We start from the raw sequence: 21,768 nt of genomic DNA on the forward strand, positions 1-21,768 counted from the left end.
TTCTGCTAAAGCTAAAATACTACATGATACTTCACAGAAGAACTGGCATGCCACTGAAATCCTCCCCAGTTTGAGAGCTTGCCAAGGTAGGCAGTAAGCAGTTCTGCCAGGACTAGTGAAGTTTCTGGCATTTATAGCCTGTGCTCCTGCATTTTAAATGCAGACACATTTGAGCTTTGTATTCTCCACCCACGAAGGGACTTTTGCTGCCTGCTGTCCCTCTCGGTTTCTGGTCAGCTAGCACTGGGGATGCCTGTATCAGGACCACACCTCAGCCACTGGAGATAGCACATGCATCTTCAAGACAGGAAATAGAGAGCTGCAGGTTAAGCACATAAGTAAGGATCATACAATGCTCAAAAATCTTAAGGAAGGACTCTTGCTCACTGCATCTCTCCTGTAATGGGAGTCATAACAGGACTATTCTGGTACACAGCAGTGATGGGAGGATAAACAGAGCGTAGGTGTTCAAATGGTCTGGCTTAGCCATGTGAGTACCTACTAGTCATGTACTAACAGCTTTAGGCTGTGTCCTTCCATGGTGTTCTTTGACCATTTTTCTAAATGTCAGAAGTTGTTTCCTTGCATTATAGACTAAAGCAGTGCTCTGTGTGGTACAAGGTGGAAAAACAAGTTGGAAGGGAAGAGGCTCCGCTGGAGGCTGCAAGGGAGCATACAAAAGCTAAGCCTGCACGCTGCTTGCTGAGGGTGAGGCTGGCTTATACCATTCCAGTAATACTGGCTACATGTCAGCAGTCTGATCTTTAACACGTGGTGCAAGGGAGAGTGACAGCTGATTTATGGAGGTCATTTAGATGAAGTCTAGCTGATGTTAAGAGAGTAAGCTATCTCTGTCATCTAGTTTAAAAAAAAAAAAAGAAAATTAAAAAGACCCGGGCCAAATACCAGGCTGTTTCACCCCAGGCAAAAGACACACTCTTGCGCCCTGCTCTTCGATTCTTGTCTCTTTTGGCAACTGGCCCAGTCTGGCCTTCGTAACACACATGGCAGAGGACATGCACTGCCCTTCAACAAACACCATGTGCTTTTGGGGACCCCGGGGTCTCTGCCCCAAGCACAGACAGCTGTGCAGTCCCCAGCCCGTACTGCAGTGGGTACTTTGTCCCCCCTGCAAGACTTTGCAATTATCCTTGTTGAATTTCAGGAGGTGTTTGTCAGTCCCTTCCTCCCCCTCTGCCCCAGAGCAGCTCCCCCAGCCTGGTGGCACTCACAGGCTCCATAAAGGTGGCTCCACCACCTCCTCCATGTCATTCTGAATTGGTGCTGACTCGCTGCTGCAGGTGGAAGCAGAGCTTGATGCTGAGTGAGCTGAGAACCAGAGTTTTGGAAAACTACTGCATGACTTAGGATCAGAGAATGTCCTTAGTTGGAAGGGACCCACAAGGATCATTGAGTCCAATTCCTGTCCCTGCAAAGGAAAACCCCAAAATTCACACCATGTCTCTGAGGGCTGTTGTCCAAGTGCTTCTTGAATATTGCCAGGCTTGGTGCCGTGACTGCCTCCCTGGGGAGCCTGTTCCAGTGCTCCACCACCCTCTGGGTGAAGAGCCTTCTCCTAATGTCCAACCTAAACCTCCCCTGGCACATCTTCCTGCCATTCCCTCGGATCCTATCATTGGTCACCAGAGAGAAGAGAATAGCGCCTTTTCCTCCTCCTCCTCCTCTTGTCAGGAAGCTGTAAGACTGCAGTGAGGTCTCCCCTCAGCCTCCTGTTCTCCAGGCTGAACAAACCATGTGACTTTAGCTGCCCCTCGTATGGCTTCCCCTCTAAACCCTTCATCAACTTTGTGGCCCTCCCCTGGACGCTCTCTAGTAGCTTTATATCGTTACCATACTGTGGCGCCCAAAACCGCACACAGTACTTGCGGTGAGGCCGCACCAGCGCAGAGCAGAGCGGGACAATCACCTCCCTCGACCGGCTGCAATGCAGGGCTTGACGCACCCCAGGACACGGTTGGCCCTCTTGGCTGCCAAGGCACACTGCTGGCTCATGTGCAGGTTGAACACTCTAAAAAAGTATTTTGAATCCTGGTGCTAGAAAGCCCTGCTACAGTAGGTGAGTGCAACTAAAGGTTGGGGTTAAGTGCCGAGACACCCATTTGCTCACAGAGACCCTGCTCCTGCTCTCTGCAACTGCAGAGCTTCCCCACAGGAGACCAAAGGGCAGTAATTGCTTGGGTGAGTTCTCATGACAGAGGAAAGCATTTCTGCTAAGCGACTCTGGTATTTGACCATGACAAAGGATTTCCTGGTTATCATCCAGGAAAACCCATGCAAAGACCCATTAATCAACAGCGAGAAGCCTCTCAGGTCTGAGGAAAAGCAATGCTTCTGTGCAGATGCCATCCACTTTCCCACAAGCATGGCCACGGATGGGGATGGTGGGCTCAGGAATAAGAGGCTGAGATAGTTTTATACCAAGATGCTATTTACTTTCAACAGTCATATTCAGCTGCATTATAACAAATCTAGTCAATCCACATGTATACACCTACAACAGTTAATAAAAAAAAGACACTAATAAATTAAGTACATTTAACTTACATGGGACAATGGTCATTGTAACAGTGGTGGTGAAGGCTGGAGCTGCAGTCACTCTATGATGCAAATGCCAAGTGAGCATTCTGGAAAATCCCTCTGGAACCCTCTGCCCACAGTCCTCATCCCACACATTTTAGACCATAACCTGAAACAGCCTTGGAGAATGCACATGCTGGCCTCTGAAACAGCCTTGGAGAATGCACATGCTGGCCTCTGTCCTTCCTGTTTTCCCAGGGATCTCCACATTTCTCCATCCTCACAACCTGTAACACTTTCCTTTCTCTTTCACTACACCACTTCATTGTTCCTTCTTCTAGTACACAAATACTTTTCTATCTAACATAAAAGCAGAGTCCCTAGAACCTATCAAAGCCATGTCCAACAGCGTTCTGTGGCGCTTAGCTTACTTCAGTCCTTCTGTGGAGGCAACCAAAGGTGACAGCTTTACAAAAACAGAACAAACTGCAAACATTTCAGATTTAATACGAGATTTAATAGAGTCCACAGACACTAATGCTCCATCTGGAATCCAGTGACTTACACCTTCATGAGAAGTGGAAGATGGATCCCACCCCAAATTTAAAGGTAAGAACAGAGATTTTCAAAAGTCTTTGCGTGGCACAAACACAAGCAACAGTGACTTTCAGAGAAGCTTGTTCTCCTGTACTGCTTAAATGCCTTGAAAACGTGACCACATCAGGGTGGAGAGTATGTTTGCCGTCCCATACCTTAAGTAACACCCACTACAGGATAAGGAAACTCTGGAGCTGTGATATGAGAATAGCGATTGGCCCTCTCAGCATGCGCCAGCGTTCAGAGTTCAGTGGAAATATCATGCACCCTCCCTGTACCAAACCACTATACACTGAAACTTCAACAGCTTCGCACAGGTTTAGGCCTCCTGCTTACCCTGGAAAACTTCCCCATGGCAGTTTCCAAAGAGCAGAGTTGTTCTACAAGAGCTGCAGTTTCTGTTCAAAATGAACTGTGCTTAAGTTAGTTACCTCTGTGGATCCCCTGTAGTCTAAAATGACTGTGCCAGCAGGTTGACGGTAACAGCAGCAAGACAGCAGCTGTACAGCCAGCCATGCCAAGCATCAGGGGAAGGAACCTCTGGGAGGCCGCAAGCCCTGGCACCAGCAGCTGTGAGCCAATTGCACCGCTGACAGCTGCTACTTCTTTCCCGTATATGCTGACCATCCAGTCAAAATGTAAAACAAGGTGGCATTTACCTTCAGGGCAGGCAAGGGTGTTACTGTACAGGTACAACCAGAACAATAAACCTTCCACGTGTGTGCACACTGGAGCTCTGTGGCTGTCAGGTTCTCTCTAAGTAGGTTCAACTGGAACAGAGTTGACCCTCTTCCATGTCATCGGGAATGGATGTGATCCCCATCTGCAACTCCCTCGCTCCCACTTCCCATACCAGGTAGAAATGAGCTTCCTGAATCTTTGCTTTATGAACTCCAGAGACTCCTGCTTCCACCTGCCTCTTTTGTTGATGTTTACAGCAGAGATCCAGCTCTGCCCCACGTCAGTCTGTGTGACTGTCTCTCTCATCCTTCAGAAGCAGCAGGCTTGACCTCGCTGGAGAGCTGGTGGCTCTCTTGATCACCTCCATCCACCTGGCAAGAAAGGACATGAGACATGCTCAATCCCTTGCTCACAGATGCATAATCTTGTCCTTTGGTTATGAGCTGTACCCCTTTCACCAAACCCTACAAGACATCTGTTTTCTACCTTTCTTTTACAGTTCTTTTAGGAAACTAACTCTTCACATGAATAGCTTGAGATGTGGTAAATACACTGCAGAACATGGCTGCCTCTCCAAGTAAGAGCTCTACAGTGCTTTGAGCTCCAGAGAGCTCTTATAAGAGCACACCACATTCTCTTGTAAGTGTACAGAAAGTGTTTACCAACGAGGACAGGCTGACAAAGATTTTCCTTAGTCAATAGATTGCTTTTCTTGCAATAAATTATGTAACAGACTTGCTCATATGGGAGAAAGCAAAGCAACAGTGAAAAAAGCAAGACAAACATCCACTGTGAATTAGACATTTTTTCCTTGAAATCACTATGTGAGACCAGTGGATTAAAGAGCACGACTCTGCTGTCTCGGGTAGCTGATACGTACATTGCTCACAAGTGTGTGACATCTTCTCAATAAAATCACACTCTGAAACAACTGATACTACCCTGCACAGCAGACCTCAATGCAATGGTTTTCAACAGCAGTTTCATACGTGATTAAACATGATTCTCTTTGGACTGTGTGTGTAAGCCCTAACAGCACTGCTAAATGTAATTATAGAGAAAGCAGTAAAATGAAAAGCAGCACTACACTTGTTGCTCTCAGCCTTGTGTTATAACTCCTGTTTCCAGAGATCAAGTGGGGGGTGGGGGGAATATTCTTGCAAGAACTCTCATTAACCTAGAAATCTGACTCCCAAGACTAAGTGGGGTTGAGCACCTCACAGCCTTTCCACCCACACTTCTCCCTGCCCCAAGAAAGCCCCAGACTCCTGAGACAAAGCAGAGCCTACAGCTCTAGGTGTAACCACCAGCTCTCCCCCACAAGGAGGATGGTTCTGGCAGAGGAGGAATCTCCAAACATCATGGGTAGGAAAAGGAAGGGAGCTTTATTACTGAGAATGTGCTGTAAGGTCACTCAGACTAGGAGGTAGTCAGGAAGAAAGAGAGGGCTCTGCATGATCAGCCAGTGGATTAACAACATGTTATATACCAAGAGACAGAGAAAACAGAAAATTACCTCTCAAAGGTATACTTGCTTTCAGCCCTGAAGAAATACACATGGGACTTGAACTGCAGCTTGAAGACAAAATCCTTCTGAATGCCGTCTGCCTCCACAGGGGAGCTGACTGCGTAGCCAAGCAGTGGGAGACTAGCCAAGGGATAATCGTCCTGGAAAAGCCCAATAGCCCAGCTCTTAGTGCAAGGCATCCCGTCACACCATTCAGCCCAACGCACACTCACTCTTTTGTACCATATAGGTAAGGTCTTTGTATTTTTGTTTAGGATAGAATGGGAGGAGGATCAGCCTTTATCTTTTGTGAGGCCTCCAAGCTTATCATGAAACCTTCCCCAACCCCTTTGACTGCTTTTATAGAGTTATTTGCTTCTATTCCCCTGCCCATTACTGCCTCCTGGGTTCCCCCCTTCCCCCTCCACACCCCCTCACTGGAACTCTAAGCATGGATCCAACCCAAAAGTTCAAATATCCCTCCCCAGAAGAAATATGCCCTCAAGGCAAGAAGTCTGAATAAACAGTTTATTGGCTTAATAAGATGAAAAGGCACAGGTTACACTGCAGCACAGTTCGTTATCAAGCAGGTGCTGGAGGCACCACAGGCAGCAAAATCCCCAGGGCCTCTTCAACTGTTCTGAAGCCCAGCAGGGAGAGAAACGGACAGAGACTGACCAAAGGCTGCTGATTCCCTCACCTCCATCAGTCACTGCATGAGGAGCCATCTTCCCCCCCTCCCACAGAACGTCAGTACCAGTAACAGAACTGGAAATCCTGATTAAATTCTGCAAGAAGGGCCCATGGCCTTACAAAGACTGGTTTCATTACGAACTACCTCCTCTTCTACTTGTTAGACTCCTTCAAATAGCAGCAAGCTGCACCCGGAGCAGAAAGACAAGGACCTCTAGGTTCCCCCTGACACTTAACATGGTCCCCTCAGCTACAATTGCTCACCTGGTGTGTTTTGTAGAAGAACAAGCAGAAGTTGGTGAAGACAACCCACAGTTTCTGCCAGCCATTGCTGTTCTTGAACTTCCTCAGCAAGTATCCGGAGAGCTGGTTCTAGCACAGAATGAAAACAACTGTGAAACAACCGGTCGCTGTCCTTCAGAAAAAAACAACAGCTGCCACAGATAAAAAGCTTGAGGCTGCCTGCCATAACCACTCCTGCACTTGCCCATGTGTGTGGAAAGCCTCCCAGATATTTCACATGGTGACTGAATGACTTTGTATCTTCAGTTCAGTAATTCACAGCTATGTTCTGATGAACAAATCAGCGATGCCTCTCCACTAACAGCAACTCCCCCTGTATGTTTAAATGCTCACAGCACCTCTGCGCAGTGACAGGCTGCACACAGGCTCACTCATCCCTCCAACGATCACTCTCCTCTACAGCCTATCGTCAGGGGAATGGTGACAGCCATGAGGGTGTCCATCCTTTTAGCCACCCGTTTTTACATGCAGTAAACCCATGTAGAACACACTGTGTGAGAAGGAAAATAAGGCAGAAGAGGAAACACAGGATGCTAGAGTTGCAGACAAGCTACATGTGGCAGCTACGCGAAGCTAAGCCTGGTGTGGGAAGCAGGAATGTTGGAACATTGCTGCTTGAGAGTCAGAGCCACCGAGCACTTGTGCAGCAGGATAAGGAAACCTACGGCACGGAATGACAGCAAATGGATTTTGTAATTAGGGAAAAAGACAGGATACGCAGCAGAATTACATAAAGAATCATTTTGGGGAGCATAAACAGGAGGAAATCCTGTATCAAGAAGGCAACGTTACAACTCTGCCGCTGGCTGGCTGGGGCATCCTCACACCAGCACACATGGGCTCACTGAGCAATTACAAAGTGAGCAGCAGTACATTTTCCTTGGCATCCCATGGCTCCTCCCACCAGTGCAGAACTTGAGAGGCATTTTTACCTGGATCATGCACAGGTAATCAGACAGTGATAGGCTCTGGTTCCGGTACCAACAAACATGGGTGACTGTGTTGGGCCGTTGGGCCTGGCCCAGCAAATAGCGAGGAGGAAGCTCTGGAGAAACAGCAAGAGAGCAGAAAACTGAGCAGAGAAAAGAGGGAGAGAAAGAGAAAATCAGACCATTAGGGTAAGAGAAACGATGCAGGAAAGGCATCTGTTAAAGGAAAATGGATTGTGAAAAAAGATGATGGTATTAGAACACGGAACAGATCAAAGTGAGAGGGAGCTGCAAGACCTCACACGTTCAATCTCAGGTCTGTAGCAAGGAGGTCTCATTATCCAGGTACAGAACAGCGAGATGGTACCTTTCACAAGGGTATCGGCTGGGAAAGGAAGGCTTGTCCCCTCTGATAGAAACCACTTCTTTGCCAGCTAACATGCCCAACTTCTGGACCCTAAGCCAAAGTGACATTCATAGTTTCCTTGTTTCCTCCTAAAACTTTCCTTTACTGAGCTGATTGACATGTTCTCTACATCACAAAGACCCAGGAACTTCAGTGCCCAACTTTTAACTCCTTCCATTAAACAAAAAGTGCCTTAACAGCAGGGAAGGGAAGGTAGGAAGGTATGAATACATGGATGCAGCACCCTGCCCCACTGCTGTTTGTCTGGTTAGTGACTTCCTTTTTCTCTTCATGGTATTTAAGGTCCACTTCTGGAAGTCTTCCAAGCATGACAGCCTGCAGGAAGGCGTCCTACCCAACTGACCTCGCCAAAAGTGAAGCCACAGAGCTGGTGCAAGCAGCGCTTTGCAAAAGGAGTGCTGAACAGACATCCATCTTGAAATCTGCAGTACCAAAACATGCCACCAGTGCTGCACCAAGCCATGCTGAATGGTAAGACCCCAGGAAACAGCAGCTCAGCGGGCATGTACTAGATCTCTGGTCAGCATAACACAACTGTGCTGTAAAATGGCACTTCCTAATTCTTGCTGCTCACCCCTGCCAGTGAGGAAAGGGCACAAGCCATATTCCCACTGAGCTTAACGCGCTCTTAATTCTAGGTGCAGTACAGTAGCTAACCGGACCTCAGTATAGCAGAGTCAATCTCTAAAGGAAAATATCATGGATAGGTAACCTATCCTCCAGCAAGGCTGATGAAACCCAAAGGAACAATTCAGTCCTAGGATATCCTGGGTTTCCTTTAAAATCTTCCTCCTTCAGTGCCTTTGCTGAAGCAAAGCCCTGCTGCAAGGAGAGCAGTGCACGTACATGCAGACACACAGACATGCACAGAGAGGGAGCAGCCTTTTAATGGGCCGTGCTCTCCCCAGACGCAGATGCTGCCAAGGCGATATGGGAGATGGAGTGGAGGCCGAGCGAGCCAGGACAGACAGAGTGAGATGTGGGAGCTGCGCCCTGTCGGTACCTCGACAGCCACACTGTGGTCAGTCATGGAGACGCTTGTGTTGCGGTACCAGCACACGTGCATGGTTGTGTTGGCACGGTGGTGGCTCTGCCTGTCCAAGGAGCTACGAGAAGAGTGTATGTCATCTTCAGACTCCTGTTCTAGAGAGACCTCATCAGAGGATCCTGGGGGAGGAGAATTCATCAGCGATTTAAGAAAAGTGTGCAATACAAAGAGCAAGAGAAGCAGGGATTCCTGAGAAAAACTGTTCTCTCTTGCAATGGTCCAGTTTTAAAATACATCACCTTGAATTTGTTACACAACTCATAAAAGCCACTCAGAGCAGATCATTGTGGCTTTTATTACTCAGCTCTGGTTGAGGCAGCTGAATCAATACTATGTAAAACAACAAAAGAAATCCCCACACTTCATCTTCAGTTGATTCTTAGTGAGTAATAGGAAGAAGTGCTCCAAGAAGTGATACCACATGTTTTAGCACATCCATAACACCACCAGACACTGGCACAAGAATGCTGGGCTATAAAAGAACTTGCTGATCTCCAATGACATCAAATTTCTGGACAAGAAAATGCACTACATGATTAAATTGAGAAAAATCTATGTGAGAGATGAATAAGGACCTTATAAAATTAACAATTCTGCAACTGGAGCATCTCTGCTGCATTTAAAGATACCAGGAACATCAGTCTAGGAAGACAAGCATATTTCTTTTGATTAAAACAAAACAAATGCACAATAACTCTCCATTACAACATGAATTATAAAAATAGTCCATTTATGTTATCAAATTCACAATATGGAGAATGAAAAGGACATGAGAACTGATGCTTTTCAAGAAGGCAGGAAACACCACTTACTGTTGGAGCGATTGCATACTGAGTTTTCCAGAAGCGTGTCAGATTTCTCAGTAGATTTCTTGGCCATTTCAATTGCCATGTTTAGGTCTTCCATCCACTTCCCCATCTCCAGGTGGGTGCTGCAAGATAAACAATGCGAATGGAGACCAACCCAGCCTGGAGCCATGACAGAGCGCTAGTTTGCTGAAGGAAGGCACAAGTCACTGCCTAATACAAGGAGCAGTCCCTTTCCATTAAATAAATTAAAATAAAAAATTCCTCCAAAACATGAGCTTTCCAGACAGGAAGTTGACCTCACACAGCCTTCACCTCTACTTTCAAGCCTTGAAACAAGACTAAAATAACCATTAAAAACTTGGGCTTTACAGCAAAGAGAATTAATAGAGAGCCAGAGGGCCACACAATATCCCCCTCTTGAGCTATCAGACTCAGAAGAGGAATTATGTGGTCTGGGCCATTGCTGTTCTTCATAGAGAGATCTTCATAGCTGATAGGTTATTTCAAACATGAAATCAAGTTTTCACTCCAAAAAGCATTTTGGAGATGGGTGGTATGACCATACTGGAAATTATCTTTTCGAGGAATAAAAGGCAACCTGAAAGATAGCACATCTTTTAAAGGGGATACAGGATTTACCTTACATCTCAAGCCGGTAAAACACAGCATGCAGGAAGATGAAGACTTCTTTCACCCCACATAGCTTCCATCATGTGTTACACAGCTCATGCCATGATCACAGGGTAAGAGCTTTACAGCTCATGTACACGTATCTATATCCATCAGTATGCAGCAGCGTAAGGTTTTCCTTTAGACATGGCCACATGGCTGTGGCATTTCTTTTTTACCTCTGGCTACACTCCTTGTCTGCCCACTTGTTGTTTGAAGTGCCATATACGGTTAGACGCTCTTGTGTTTGCTTGGGGAGGGTCTGTGGGATTTTTTTAAGTAGCCATATCTTTTTTCAGAAAGTTTTTAATTTAGACTGAAAATTCTACGCATGGTCTAAACCCAGCAGCAATTTCGACAGGTAGGGAGAGGTAACATATCAAAAACAAAAACCTTTGAGCTATTTCTAAGTTATGACAAGGTAAAATTTATATTTATTTTTCCAAATTTAAGGACCTTTCAAGCACTTTTTGATCTGCAGCTGCTGAGAAACAGTTGATCTTAAAAATAATCAACATTTTCAGGTGTTAGGCTGGAATAAAAAAAAGTTTTGCTTGGTGAATACATCTGCATACCAGAAGTGTGGGCTCCTGTGCCACTAGATAACTGTTTTATAAATGTTCATTAATGGTTATATATTTCAATACAGGCTGTCAAGCAGTAAAAAACACCTATAAATTTTGTGCTAGTTTTGGCTGAGAAAGGGTTAATTCTCTTCACTGTAGTGCCCGTAGTAGTCAGGGACCTTTCCAGCTTCCCATGCTCTGCCACATGGGCAAGAGGCTGGGAGGGGAGAGGCCACAGCCAAGACAGCTGACCTGAACTGGCCACTGGGATATGCCATACCATGTGACGCCATGACCAGTATATTAACTGGGGGAGATGGCGCGTGGCGGGGCGGTTGCGGCTCGGGGACTGTCGGCGTCGGGTCGGCGGGTGGTGAGCAGCTGCGTCACGTGTTGTTTGTTTTGGTGGTTCCTTCCACCTTTGCCCCACTCCATCCCAGGTTTCGCACCTCTCACTGGTTTCCTTTCCATTGCGTTTTTGTTGTTTTATTTTAACTATTAAACTGTTCTTACATCAACCCACGAGCTTTACCTTTCTGATTCTCTCCCCCATCCCACCGGCGGCGGAGTGAGCGAGCGGCTGTGTGGGGCTGAGCTGCCGGCTAAACCACAACAATTTAAGGTTGAGTTTTAGTGCTCCTATCCTGCATTCTTGACATACCCAACTCCAGCTGCCTTTTAGGGGACATGCACAGGGACAAACCCTTCTGAGGCTGATCCCAAGATAACAGGTGTGGTAGACGTATTTCAGATATAAAGTAACAAAAAAAAAAAAAGACACCAAACTCACTGCACAGAGACAAGTTACACAGAAAAGATCTGTTTTCTCTCCAAGCCAGCTTTTAGTTTTTCCTCTCCCTTCCCAGCTTCCTCCATGACATCCATGCAGGAACTCTCCTTTCCTTACAACCTTTTGTGTGTTCTGGATTTTAATTCTTTCTGGGTCTCTAAAATATTTGTACGTTTAGATTTTGTTTTGTCTCCTGCTTTATAGCAGTTGTTTAAAGGATGATACCGGCAACTGAACTAACTAGAAAATAACACAATGGTGATGTTATTGCTGCTGGTGTGTGTTTTAATAACACGTCATTCTGTGAGATGAACTACTCCTTCCCAAAACGCAACACTGATAAAGGAGTTGTGAAGTGTCCTGTGTTTGTTTTGAAGTTGTGCTTTCCAGAGGATGCATGAAACACGCCCTTGGCTCTGAAGCACACAAACAGTAACCCTTTGGAGAAGGTATTATCAAACCTACAGGCAATTGAGGAAAAGAAATGTTACCTTGCTGCCACCACTATGGTTTTTTGTGCTGAATAAATGGTGAAGCAGTGTGGGACAGCCCATTCATTCTCACTCTCCTCCACCTGCAGAAAAAGAAAAAGGTTTTTCTCATCATTACTTAGTGGCTGATAACACAACTGTCCTCAGCTGGCTAGGAATTTGAGTTACAATATGATTACAACCCGCTTGCAATAAGAGCAAAACAGCTACTCTTTTATGCATACCACCTACTTCAAGTCTGTTTTGGCTCTATAAAGTAATCTACATTGTGTGTTTCTACCGCCCCATCTCTAGCGGCACAGCACCACATCCAACAGGGCAAGAAAAGGAGCGTTCTGAGCGGGATTCGGCTTATTACTTACCGGTGGGTCGAGCACTATCAGCTGCAAATCAAACACAGAAAGAACAGTCCCATTAGAATAGGGGGTGGGGAGGCAGGAGGACTGATTATATGCCTAGCTGTGCACACAGGTGAAAAATGCCAGGACAAATCCTTCTTTCCACATCAGCCTCTCACACCAGCATGAAAATGAATGGTCAAAAGGGCGTGCTCCAGCTGTTTTGCTAATGCTATGGAAGGAATAAGCTTATCACCTGCGGACAAGTCTCTGACACACAGGCTGAGGCACGTGAAGGTCCAGTCCACAGCCAAGAGCACCACAGGCTGCTGTCATTGGCCTGGGTCTTTGTGCCCTGAAGGAATTGCCTCAACCTGGCTTAAGGCAAAAGTTGCTTCCTTAACACTGTGATACAACTTAAAACCACTTACCAACATGCCATGCAGAGGAAGATGTCCATGAATTTTGAACTGATTTGTCCCTGTAACCCCTTTGCTTGTGTAGAGTAACATATCTGAGAACTGAAAAAGGCAGGAAGAATAAAATCAACATTCTGAAGACAGCAGGTAGGGCCAAGTATTTTTTGACATCTTTTTAAGAATCTGTTTAAAGGACACTGTAGACACATGAAAAAATGCCATTTCTCAGTCAGTTTGGCCTACTTTCCTTTACTTATAGGAGAGGCAATTAATTTTTAAAATTGTTAGAACTATGCACCATTAAGAAAAGAAGCTGAACAGACAGTATTGTCACAGTCACGCTCTATCTAAAAATCCCTCGAGTGAGTTTACAGTTATGATTGCTGATTTTCATCACAAGCACATGAAAACATACTTTCCTAACAACTTTATCTTGAAGCCTTTGGGTTTATGAAAACCAGAAGGAACACCCACCAGAAAGAACATCCGCTGCTGTAAACCCTTCTTAGTGAGCTTGTACAAGCAACCTTCCCGGATAAACTCCTGCAGCAGAAAATAGGAAGTTAGGTAAAGTTTCATCTTTCCCAAACACAGAGAATTTTAATGTTTTGGGTTTTTTTTAATTCACCCCAGGGTACACACATGTTCATTGGTGCCCAGCAATGACTACTAACGGATTTCTTAAATGCCTGATGACACCTTTCCTTCTGTTTTGTAACATGAATCAGCTCCTTGCTGCAGCCAGCATTTAAATCAATGAAGCAAGAGAAGGAAAAGGAGCAGAGTTCCTGTTGAACACCAGCAGTTCACCTAATACACTTACATTCCCCACTGCAGTGATTGCCATAGCATCCCAAAAGCATACGGGATGCTCCTGTATTTATACTCAGTCCATCTATCGAAACCAAAGAAACAAAAAACCGAGCAGGAACTGTACAAACTCCTAGAAACACAGTCACCAATACCAGTTTTTCCCAGTGACACGGCTTTCACTGTTGCTACGTTCTCCATGCAGTCTCAGTTCACAGACAGAGATTGCATCAGACAGAACTATGCAGACCTGGTTCTGGATTTCCTATCGAGTGTGTGACATACTGCTTCCCACTCAGAGTACCGTACCCCAGCATACCCAGTATCTGCTGTACTGGAAAAACCTAACTGTAGCCAGAGTATAAGCAGAAGCATTTTTGATCTATTCCCTACGGTATCACCAAAACCTCCATGGAACCTACTCTGAAGACAACTATACAAAGCCTTTACAGACATTCATAAAATGGAGCAGCAATGATGGCAAATAGATGGTTGAAAGGCACTTCCTTGGCAATAAATACTCTAAAAACTAAGCAAAAGTACTCACCCTACCGGGTGCAGTGAGATTATCTATACCAATCAAGTCGTGCTGCAGCTCTGTTAGCTTCTGGAAATTTTCCAGGCGGATGAGACTCTGCTGCAGCTGAGACGTCATTTCTGTGACTTCTTTCAGTGCATCTGTAAGGAAAACAGCACTGAAGGGATCAGAACAGAGCAGCAAACCCAGGCCACCAATTTTATCCCTGGAAAATTGATTCTGAAATTTATAGCCAGGTTTAGAGTAAGACAGAATAGTTCAGTCGGAAGGGACCTACAACAATCGTCTAGTCCAACTGCCAACTTCTTAAAGCATATTTTATAGCTACCTAGGGGCAAAATGGAGACTAGCAAGCATCTCCATAGTGCTTCCTATGCTTCTGGAGGTTACTGCATATCTCAGACTTTGTGCATATAACAAGTATTTACCATGTAGCCTAAAGTAAATTAAAAAATTAAAGCCAATTATTTCTACCAAAGATTACTTTATAAATGAATGGAATTGACTATGCAAGCTTTTGACACTACAAAGCAATTATTTTTTTGTCCTTTTTACTTAAAGATGGTAAAGAGTTCCTTAAAAAAAAAACAACTTTTTTCTCCCACTTCAAAAGGGGACAAGAAAAGGTCTACTTTTCCAGCTTCGGTTAAAACATTAACACCCATCAAGATTACCATGAGAAAAACACTTTCTGGAATGCCAGAAAAAGCATTCTATCTGTGCAAAGAGAACAGTCTACATCTAAGTTATCTTTTGCATTTTCCAAACTAGCTGTTACGGCAATTTTCTGTGTATTGCAGAAAGCTTTGGAACCCTGCACCAGAGCACATTAGGAGAGTAGTGAAACCTGGTACTGAAAACCTTAAAGAAAAACAAAGTTAGCTTTAAAATGTAAGCTAAAAAAATGTTTTTAATTAGGCTGCCTCCTGACAGTTTTCTGCTGTTCTACTTGGTATGTTCTGTTTTTTTCACAATATTTAAATTACAGTATTCACTAAGCAGTGTGTTTTCAGAAATCTAAATCAAAGTTCCTGTGTATTTTGCAGAGCTGCATGCGAGAGCCAGAGAGGTCCTGAATAGAGAAAAAGCATTTACATTGACTTTGTAGATGCAATGTTTGTCTCCCCCAGGGAATGGGCAAAATTTTGTATGTACATGAGAACGGTTACCGCCTAGCATGTATACAGCCGAGTGCTCACTCACTCCGGCAATCGGCAAAGTCCCGGTGCTCTGCTGTGTAGTGCTTGCAAAGTCTCCCCAGGATCAACTTGTAGTGCATCAGCCTCTGGATTGGTTTGAGCAAAAACGTGTTGAGGGGCAGGTAGCAAACCTTCTGCAGCTCAAACTCCTTATAAACCATTTCCAGCTTCTTTAGGCGTTTAGTTGCTTTCTCCAGTTCTGTCAGGACCTCATCATGCTTCTGCAGATAACTGGTAAACTCCTGTTGAACCATAGAAAAAATTACTCTGATCAAAGGAAAACAGTCTTTAATAGATTTTACAGTGAGCAAGAAAAGTATCCATTCCCCTCTCTACTTTTTTCTCTGACCATGATTATATCATCCAAGACTGCATATGTTGCCATAAATATTGACAAAAATAGCATCAACAACATTGTACATTTCAATGGCTTCATTAAAAGAAACCCAACACAGTATTAAAAATAAAAACATTTGCTTGGTTGCCTCTGTTCACTATTTACCACAGCTGAGTCTTGGTGTGCCTCTGATGAAAGAAGCCAGTAGCACCACCCCTTAATTAATACTTTGCCATTCTAAGACAGTTCTTGTCAACTACTGACACTTTTCAAGTTGGCATAGGCAGAAGTGTGCTGAGAGGGTTGTCTCATCTAGGCTTATCTATTGAATAAACTGGCAGGCAGCTTCCAGTCAGAGTCAAAACAGATGTCTGTTCAGCACTATGCCTGTGCCTGCTGAAGAATGTCAAATACAGAGAGCGCTGATAGTCGGAACAGTAGTCGCACACTTCTGCACTCCCATTCAAGCCACTGGTTTTAATGGAATAATTACTCCACTACTACAGCACAAGTGTAACTGTCCCATGAAGGCACTCTACTCCAAATAAAGGTGACAATTTCAGAAGAAACTACTCTGCAGTTAAAAAATATTTTTGAATTAAACAACCTTATAAAACAGTGTCTCTGCAGGGGAGAGTTCAAGTTGTGCAAATAAAGGAGAGACAGTGAAGCTAATTAAATAATTTTTCTTTGTGTTCTGCTGAATAATCAAACCACCTTTTCTCAAGATAAATCTAGGTGGTTAAATAAGCAACAGTGGTATAAAACCTTGCTGTAAATATTTTATTAAGTTTTCTTTTTAATTTTTTAATCAGCAATAAGTGTTTGCAATTCACTTCAGGGTCAGTGGAAATACTAAACCTTGAACTCTCATCCTTGACAAAAGGAAAAAATGACTCAACAATCCTGAGATTCCATTATTTTAGTCTTTTATCTACCTTTAGAGTACGCATATTCCTGAGCATGACATCTCCAATGCGCTGATAATCTCCTTTCATGTGAGCATTGGTTCTTCCTTCCCTGAAACACACATAAGGAGATGAAATAACAACCCGCAGTACATGGGACATCAAGAAATTTCCATTTCCTCCCTCCACCTTCCCCTGTATTTCAAGACGTAATCTTTAAGAAATGCTTCCCAGGTATCTGTGTATTTTAAGGACTGTTTTAGTGAAAGTAAAGGAACCAGTACTAACGTTAATGCCTCCTCTATCCACTTCTAGCCACTTGACATTCCCATTTCACTGTTCAGGTCAAAAACTTATTACAGTAAATATGGGAGCTGCATAAAATAACAAACATAAAGCCATGCTTAGAAAACTGAGAAAGGAATAGAAATTAATTTATGTAAAAGTCTATTTCAGAGTTTAACCTCTCAGACTTCCAGATAAATGTCACAATATAATTCCACCTGAATTTATGATTTATTTTTGTTCATACTTAGTTTACGTTAACAACTTCCTTTTGAATGGTAATTAGATTCTTACATATTACACCTCAGGTCAGGAGAAAGTAATAAAAAAAAAAGACTAAAGACATGCTCTTTGAAATAAATTGTGCTGCAGGAACTGAACTCTAATCTTAATTATCAAAACGTGTTTCCTAGATTTTCACCTGAAGATTTGTTAACTGAAAGCTATTGAAAAACACAGTGTCTTTTTTTACCTTCTTTTCCTTCTCTTTTCTAAGGCTAGAGACAACACCAGGTTATATTAATGGTTGGACTCCATGATCTTAAGGGTTTTTCCCAATGTAAATGATTCTGTGATTACAAAAACCTTGGTCTGGTGCACAATTCACACGGCTATGGGATATTATGTACATGGCGGTGCTTGAAAAAGAGGCTTTGAAAAATACATTTAGTAATTTTTTAAAAACTTTTATTAAAATACTTTTTCCTTAATTCTATTTAAGCAGAAATACCAGTTCAAATATAGATTAAGTAGGGTTTTGACGTGAGGACATAGGAAAAGGTTCCCTGCTCATTGCCCATGCACTGCACCGTTAAAGCTTACCAGAGCAATAGCCTTTGCTCAATCTCTTTCAGAAAGCCTCGATGAAACTCATAAATTGGGTCTATATTAGAGAAGAGCAATGTCATCAGACCCTCTGGCATAGCGTTCTCCTTAATGACTGCGCTGCGAAACCACTGCCAGAAAAAAACCATAAATTATGATAAATTTTTCTATTTAAGAAATTAATTGCTAGCATAAAAATTTCTACTTCTGCAGCAATGGGGGAGGAGAAAGCGTGTGCACAGGGAAACACCAGGAAGGAAGGAGAAATTTTTAGGGAAGATGTGATCTGGGAAAGATGAAAAGATGTCATTTCTTTCCTTGCCAAACATAACAAATATGAGGCTTATTGGTTCTGGGGACAAGCGTGTTTCTTAATGCAATGATGAGATGGTTGGTAATGGCTCTAAATTACAGTCAATCACTGAATGGCTGCCACAGCCAATGTTATACCACTGCTTCAACACAGATACAATTGCTCTTTCATAAAACTTGGAGCCCTGTGCAAGTTACTCAGTAGCTGGAGACATCTTATTGCATGTCACATCCTGCACTTATCACTTTTGGTTCCCTGCTTTCTGGCGGGGACGTGAATATTACAAAAGTCCTCTGAGATGTTAGATGTTCCTCCGTATTTTAGAAGTGCTGGGAAGCCTGTAGGAGGAATTTGAGCAAGATGGTGCTCACTGAGCTTGCAGAGAACACTTCATCTGAAGACATAAGGCATTAAGGGATTCAAACCCCTCTTTGATGAAATAAAACAATACCATATAGAAACACAAGAGTCAGTGTTCAAACCCGGAGTAAATGAACAAAAAGCTCTCAAAGAAAGAGTAAGAAACTCAAGCTGTCCTCCAAACAAGGACTCACTTGAGTACACCAGGTGAAAAGAGGGGAAAAGGAGGGGAAAGAAAAAGCAGCAACAAAAGACATAACGATGGATCTGTAATACCCTTCGCAATTTTCATCTGCTCTCACGCACAAAGAGAAAAGGTTCCCAAGGAATATCACAAAGATGATAGCCAGATTATAAGCAGAGCTGACAGCAATGACTATCATTGAAGCTGAATGCAAAACATTTTAGGCTGTTCCTGTTCAAAATTTTCAGGGAGAAAGTTCGTCTCAGACACCAAAATGACATGTGATGTAGCTAATGATAGAAGTCCAGAGAAGATATCTGCTCTCCCACATGAGGACCTATAGAACAAGGAAGGTGACATACATAGCTCATGGATTACGCTTTATCACAGGACTTCCTCTTTCTGTTACCTGGAAGAAATTACAACTTTTTCCAAATTAACAATTACAAATCTGTTAAGAAAAGTTAAAGCATTAAATAACATTAAAAACCCTTACCACTGTAATAACTTCCAGGTCCTTTAAATACGTCCGTTCTGTAGCAAGAATCTCCTTTGCTATGAAGTAGGCCTTGTCAGTTGGATAGCGCTGAAAGAATACAAAGTAATCAACAGGTATTAAAATACAAATGCTCTATTTATTACTAAGCACAAGCTCAAACCTTACATACATTTCACCTTGCTGTGTGCAAATGGAGCAGCTGATCACTAACAGGGCAATTCTATATTCAGTACCGTATTCTCAAATACGGACTTCACTATAAAATACTATTTATATTTCAAGATTATTAAAAAATAATGTCAGTTATATGAACTCCCACTTCAAAAATCAAGGGAGCACTTTACAAAAATATCAGAATAGTTATTCCAGATTTCTTAGGTTTTAAACACTTCTCTAATCAAACAGGGGGAATACAGCAGATCCACAACACAGTCCTTCTCCAAAACTACTCTATTTCCACTCACAGCTTTTACCCAAATCCTTCGAAGAACATATTAATTAGTTAAGAAAACACAAAAATCAAACATCATCAGGTGTTGGCTAAATGGTTGTTCCAGGGCTGCTGTTTAAAGAAAAGAGAATACAGAATGGACATGGAAGCACAAAGGAATGAAATGATGAAAAGAGATATTCTGCAACAAAACACAGTCAGAGTTAGCCTGAAAACACACATTATTAACAAAATCACATAAGTAATAATAAGGAACTATCTCCAAACAATTCATTTTAAGAAACTGTCTAGCCTCTTTTCAGGTTATTTTATGCTAGTTACTGTAGCCCCACACATCAGCCGCCTCCCTAGGGGTATCAGAAGACATACTTCTATTCCCTCCATAGCCATCCTCTTAACTTTAACATACCTGTCTCAGGTACATGGTGTCAGAAGAAGTTCTAACTAATCTTGGCTTCAAGTATTTTTTATTTTTTATTGGGCTATTTACCTGACTGAAGCCTTATAAACCATCAAAATGCTGTTGAACCTTAGTGGGCATCCTTCTCAAACAGCCTCTTCCCAAAGGATACGACATCTTTTTCCTGACCTCCCTGGAGACTGAGGTGACACAGCTCTTATCTCACTTACCAGCTTCCTCCTGCAGCACTGAACTGCTCTGAAACACCCTGTTTATAAACTGATGGAACAACACACACTAGCTTGACTAACTTCAGCAGTCTTACATGATATGACCATTACTACTAACAGATATGGGTTTTGTGTAACACGGCTTTGTGTACACCTCCTCCTGGGCTCCGCACAGGATACTATAGCACACAATGCCCATAAGGGATGGACTTCTACGGAAAAAAATAGTTTCCCAAGGCAAAGCAAAGCCAGGTTATGGAATCAACCACAGGCTGCAACAAGAGGAGATCACAGGGAGCCTCTTCTCTGCAGCCAAGGCAGAGATGACCCTGCTGTGAGCTCTGCATAGCATCACTGCACACAAGTGCATCTGCTGGTTTCATCCCGCTCCTCAGCATCGCCTCTCCTGGATCTGCCACTATCTCGTACCCATTTAAAACAGCTGCTTAAAGAGTTACCCTCAAGCTATGGATACAATCTGGTATATCCCTGAGAACTCTGGAAAGGACCCTGCCTGTCCTCAGTTCACACCTTGTGCTTTGATCCTCATTCAAGTGCTTTTTCCCCACTCTCAATAATATTTTTCTGGATTGCTTCTTCCTTAAAAACCTAGAGTGTGAAGGCACACAAAAACACAGCGTGCCCACAACCTTGCACTTTTCATAGCCTTCATGGGTTACCATTTTCATCACCTTTGAGCACTTCTGCAGGTTTTCACTTTCAGGTTTCACAGCTGACTGTGTGCTAGCTTGAGGAACAGAAGACGCTTTTCATTACCCAAGCATCTTCTCTTCATTTCCCCTTGCTTACTGCATCATCACTTTCTGAAGTTCCTGCTGCTTTCCAGATCGCTCCCTGCTGAAATTTAGTGCCCTTAAATCTTGTTTTTGGTCTTACACCCATTCTAACTGAATCCCCTGTGCTGAGTCCTGGGAGCAGCTGCTAGGTAGACCCTGTACCAGAAGCAGTGGTAAGCGTTACGGCTGTCACAGGGCAACAGGGGCTCTGCCAAACACCTTCATTACTGGTCAGGCACTACAAGAGGAAAGAAAATCAATTAATGCCTGAAAAAAATAAACACAAAAACTCTCCAAGGAGGCAGTCTGCTTTCAAAGTCCAAAGAAAATGTTCCTACAACCATATCAGACATCAAGGCAAATACCCCCACTTGGAAAAACTAGTATTTCACTGTATTATACAATTTCACTGTATTATACAATTCCACCTGGAATCCTTCAAATACTCACTAGATGCAGTAACACCAGCTCATGTCAAATGGATAACTCTATTCTGAATTTACAAAGGCCAAAGGCAAAGGACTACAAGACTAAGACTTTCCTGTCTGCCTTGCACCTAGATCACAATGTCACAAAGACATCAAGCCTGGAAATAAAACAAACGAATAAATAATAATTCCATTCACACAAAAATGCCTAACTTTTCACTTCAAAGACCAGACTTCCACAGTGTTATAAACAACTCTAGGTGGGGGGAACCCACCGAAAAACCAACACCAAAAAAAAGCCCAGCTTCTATGCTCTTTTAATGTGGGTTGCCTCAACCAACCTCCATGAGAAAACGAACAGGGAGAAATCTACCAGTGAGATGAAAGAAAACCACAGTG

The 21,768-nt window shown here is 43.4% G+C and overlaps 1 protein-coding gene across 5 annotated transcripts in view; it reads right to left on the reverse strand.

Annotated features, from left to right (window-relative positions):
* Positions 1 to 2,428: 2,428 nt before the first annotated feature.
* FARP2 (FERM, ARH/RhoGEF and pleckstrin domain protein 2) overlaps positions 2,429 to 21,768 on the reverse strand; it is an 85,235-nt gene continuing 65,895 nt past the window's right edge. For all 5 annotated transcript variants that reach the window (XM_075099643.1, XM_075099640.1, XM_075099644.1 and 2 more), the window contains exons 15-27: positions 19,061 to 19,150; positions 17,705 to 17,838; positions 16,628 to 16,709; positions 15,357 to 15,594; positions 14,163 to 14,293; positions 13,280 to 13,348; positions 12,818 to 12,907; positions 12,049 to 12,131; positions 9,536 to 9,654; positions 8,679 to 8,842; positions 6,281 to 6,388; positions 5,333 to 5,484; positions 2,429 to 4,187 (exon numbers count right to left, since the gene is read on the reverse strand). In XM_075099643.1, the coding sequence (XP_074955744.1) occupies positions 4,097 to 4,187; positions 5,333 to 5,484; positions 6,281 to 6,388; positions 8,679 to 8,842; positions 9,536 to 9,654; positions 12,049 to 12,131; positions 12,818 to 12,907; positions 13,280 to 13,348; positions 14,163 to 14,293; positions 15,357 to 15,594; positions 16,628 to 16,709; positions 17,705 to 17,838; positions 19,061 to 19,150 (1,551 nt within the window). In that variant the 3' untranslated portion in view covers positions 2,429 to 4,096. The remainder of the gene's footprint in view (positions 4,188 to 5,332; positions 5,485 to 6,280; positions 6,389 to 8,678; positions 8,843 to 9,535; positions 9,655 to 12,048; positions 12,132 to 12,817; positions 12,908 to 13,279; positions 13,349 to 14,162; positions 14,294 to 15,356; positions 15,595 to 16,627; positions 16,710 to 17,704; positions 17,839 to 19,060; positions 19,151 to 21,768) is intronic.

The sequence above is a fragment of the Phalacrocorax aristotelis genome, chromosome 7 (genome assembly GCF_949628215.1).
Source record: "Phalacrocorax aristotelis chromosome 7, bGulAri2.1, whole genome shotgun sequence".
In the NCBI taxonomy this organism is placed as follows: domain Eukaryota; kingdom Metazoa; phylum Chordata; class Aves; order Suliformes; family Phalacrocoracidae; genus Phalacrocorax; species Phalacrocorax aristotelis.